The sequence below is a fragment of the Centroberyx gerrardi genome, chromosome 14 (assembly GCF_048128805.1).
Source record: "Centroberyx gerrardi isolate f3 chromosome 14, fCenGer3.hap1.cur.20231027, whole genome shotgun sequence".
NCBI classification, from domain to species: domain Eukaryota; kingdom Metazoa; phylum Chordata; class Actinopteri; order Beryciformes; family Berycidae; genus Centroberyx; species Centroberyx gerrardi.
The window spans coordinates 9716480-9719656 of record NC_136010.1 but is presented as its reverse complement, the minus strand read 5'-3'; the positions used below and the strand labels follow the sequence as shown (position 1 = coordinate 9719656).

Sequence of the window (3177 nt, the reverse complement as noted above, 5' to 3'; positions counted from 1 at the left end):
CTGCCAGCCTGGCACAGTGCTGCTGCCTCGGGGCTCAACACCCGCCTCTCTGTAGCCTCCTCTTGGCCGGCCCAGCCCGGCTCAGCCCGGCTCAGCAAGGCTCACACTCCTCTCCAAATAGCCCGTGCTCACAAAGCCTGAGGGTGCCTACAGGTGTGCACATGTATGAAGGGCGCAAATGACTCGTTTCAGGTGTGCCTGTGCATCAACACACTCATTAATTAGCATTTAACAAAAGAAAGGAAAGGCAACCTGGATTCATGAATTCTCTATATTTTTTTATACAATTGCACTGCTAGTATGTAATAATACAATTCAATCGTTTGTACTGTACAACATTAGGTGAGGCAATACAAAATTCAAATAAAAGCAAAGAGAACAGAAAAGAGTCCGACAATATTGAAGTAGAGATGCATGGTGAGATGGAGAGCAGAAATCCGACAGCTCTCCCGGGCGAGCGCCAGTGTGTGCATGCCTGAACCTCAGTCGTCTTCAGCGTCAGATAGCTCCAGGTCCTCCACCAAATCCTCATCTCCCTCTGCCAGCTCTTTCAGAGCAGAGGTGGACAGCTGCTTAGGAGCCTTAGAGGGCTTGTCTTCCTCCTCCTCCTCATCGTCATCTGGAATACAGATAGGAAGCACTTTACATTTACATTCAGCCACTAGGGAACAAGTTTGTGTACGTGTGTTGCTATTCTACAGACCTGAGTCTCCACCCTCCATTTCCATGTCGTCGCTCATGTCAGAAAGGTCTTCAAGATCCTCGTCGTCTTCATCGTCTGACCCCTGGCGGCCCTTTGTACCTGGGTGGGTGGCAGAGAGTGAGCAGACCACACTGCATTGGATTTTGTCTAGTGCTGATGCTAGTTAATGCAGATATTCCTAAGTTTGCTCTGGGTACATCGCTGAAGTCTGAGGACTTTGGAGACACCTATATGTGGGCCAGGCATCAGAGGCAGCTGCAAGTGTCTATTTCCTCCTGAGATGGAACTGAGAGTAGATTACAGACGCCGCTGCTGCAGCACAAACACCCATGACAGTTTACTACCGGCAATTTCAGACATCTTATGCTCACGGCCTAAATATAGCAAATGGAGATAGCAGGCAGGTTCCACAGCATGCAGTTACAATGATGATGGGAGAGTCTCTGTGCACTCTGTCTGAGGGTGTGTGTGTGTGTGTGTGTGTGCGCGCGCGTGTGTTTGTGTACACGGATGCTCGCCTGAGAGAACTTGGGAGTTTGTCTGAAATTGTGTTGCTCTATCCTGTGTGTGTGTGTGTGTGTGTGTGTGTGTGTGTGTGTGTGTGTGTGTGTGTGGTGTATGCAGTTGTCTAGCCAAAGGGACAACTGGGGTCCATGGGCTTTGAAGTCGAGGTGTGATGAGAGGCTGGGGGCATGGAGGAGAGAAGAGCAAAGCAAAGCTACTTCCTCTGTCTGCTACACTGCAGTAAGCACACATGCACACACACAGTTATACAATATGTGCGCACACACAGACAAACAACAGCTATTTAAACTTAGGTACTTCCTTCATTTCACTTCCTATCTATATGTAAAGATGAGAAGAGCCAAAAATGAACATTCTCTCACTTTCTCTTACTCTGTGTTGCTCCGATGGAGCTTCGTTGCGCAGCACCTTAGAGTATGCCCCCAAATGACCTGGAAGATGTATTAGCCCCCCCCCCCCCCCACACACACACACATCAATCTAAATCATCAGCCCCCTCTTCTCACACTCCCCCTCTTTCCGGGAGTGTGTGAGACCACAAAGAGTTTGGTGACCTGCCCAAAGCTTTCGGCTGTTCCGAGACTGGAGGATAGGGCGCGTGTGTGTGTTTGTGTGCTAATGTGCACATGTGTGTGTGTGAGCGTGTGTGTATATGTTGGGAGGACATGCGGGGGCAGCTAGTCTAAGCCCGTAGAAGCCAGAAAGAGAGAGCGAGAGAAGAAGAATATTAGTGAGAGAGAGAGAGAGAGAGAGAGAGAGAGAGAGAGAGAGAGAGAGAGAGAGAGAGAGAGAGAGAGAAAAAGAGAGCAAGCGAACGAGAGACAGAGAGAGAGAGAGAGAGAGAGAGGAGTGGGAGCGGCCACCTCTGGCTGTTCCACTGGGCTGGTTTGAATTAGGAACCCCCACTGGGATCCAAGCCTGTACTTCCTGTCGGGGGGGGCGGGGGCGAGGGGGGGGAACGAAGGAAGGACGGACAAAAAGGGAAGGGGGGGGGGGACAGCGAGAGAGCGAGAGGGAGAGAGGGGGAGGCCCGCGGCTCGCCGGCAGCTGCCCATCCGTTTGCGGGGACTCTCCCTACAATGAAGTCCAGATGCAAAAAAAAAAAAAAGAAAAAAAAAAAAATCCCCCTGCCGCCTACTCCCTTCCTCTCCGACCGACCTTGCGGAGGGCTTTTTTCTGCTTGGAGCGTGTCCGAGTGTAAAGCTGTAAAAGTGAGGCAGCAGCTGCCTGTGACCTGTGGACGACCCCGAGAGGACAGGACACCCAGGGGTTAAAGGAGGACTGGGCTGGTGGCTCCTCTCAGCGGAGACAGGACCAAACTATCTGATTGGCAGAGACAGATTCTGCAACGTTTGATTTGGCGTTTCATGTTCTGTTCCACAGAGGCGGTCTATGACTATTTGATAAGTCATGGTGGCCTTGTGGCAGTTGCTGATTGGTTTCACACAGCAGAATCATCCAGATAGTGACTGTTGCAGAAACACAGATACCAGTATCCAGCCTATATTGAACATTATCATCACAGTGTTAAACTTAGCTGTTGCTTGAGTCTTTTGCTGAGTAGATGACCTGGCTGTAACAAAACACAGCCCCCTAGTGGCCAAGAGGGGCACAACATTACATTGTTCTACAACTACTACTCCTATGTCCTTTGCAGGCCAATTTCACCAACAAATAATTTTCTCTGTGTGCGAGTGAAAAAGTGTATGCGAGAGAGAGAGAGTGACAGAGACGGCTTACCTTTCATTTTGAGCCCCGGACCGTCATCGTCCGAGCTGCTGTCGGACTCAAACAGATCCTTGAACTCCTTCTTGTCCTCTGCCTTCTTGTCCTGAATCTTCTTGCGTTTGATCTCAGGGAGGTCCAGGTCCTCCATCTTTACAAACGACAAAGACAGGGTCAGTACACAAGCCTGCTTAGATGATGATGATGATGATGATCACAGAAAA

At 50.1% G+C, this 3177-nt stretch overlaps 1 protein-coding gene across 1 annotated transcript in view; it reads right to left on the bottom strand.

The window, feature by feature from the left end:
• Nucleotides 1-263: 263 nt before the first annotated feature.
• Nucleotides 264-3177, bottom strand: part of noc2l (NOC2-like nucleolar associated transcriptional repressor) — a 16056-nt gene continuing 13142 nt past the window's right edge. Inside the window, exons 16-18 of the mRNA XM_071908797.2 lie at nucleotides 2969-3104; nucleotides 704-802; nucleotides 264-619 (exon numbers count right to left, since the gene is read on the bottom strand). Of these exons, the coding sequence (XP_071764898.2) occupies nucleotides 483-619; nucleotides 704-802; nucleotides 2969-3104 (372 nt within the window). The 3' untranslated portion in view covers nucleotides 264-482. The remainder of the gene's footprint in view (nucleotides 620-703; nucleotides 803-2968; nucleotides 3105-3177) is intronic.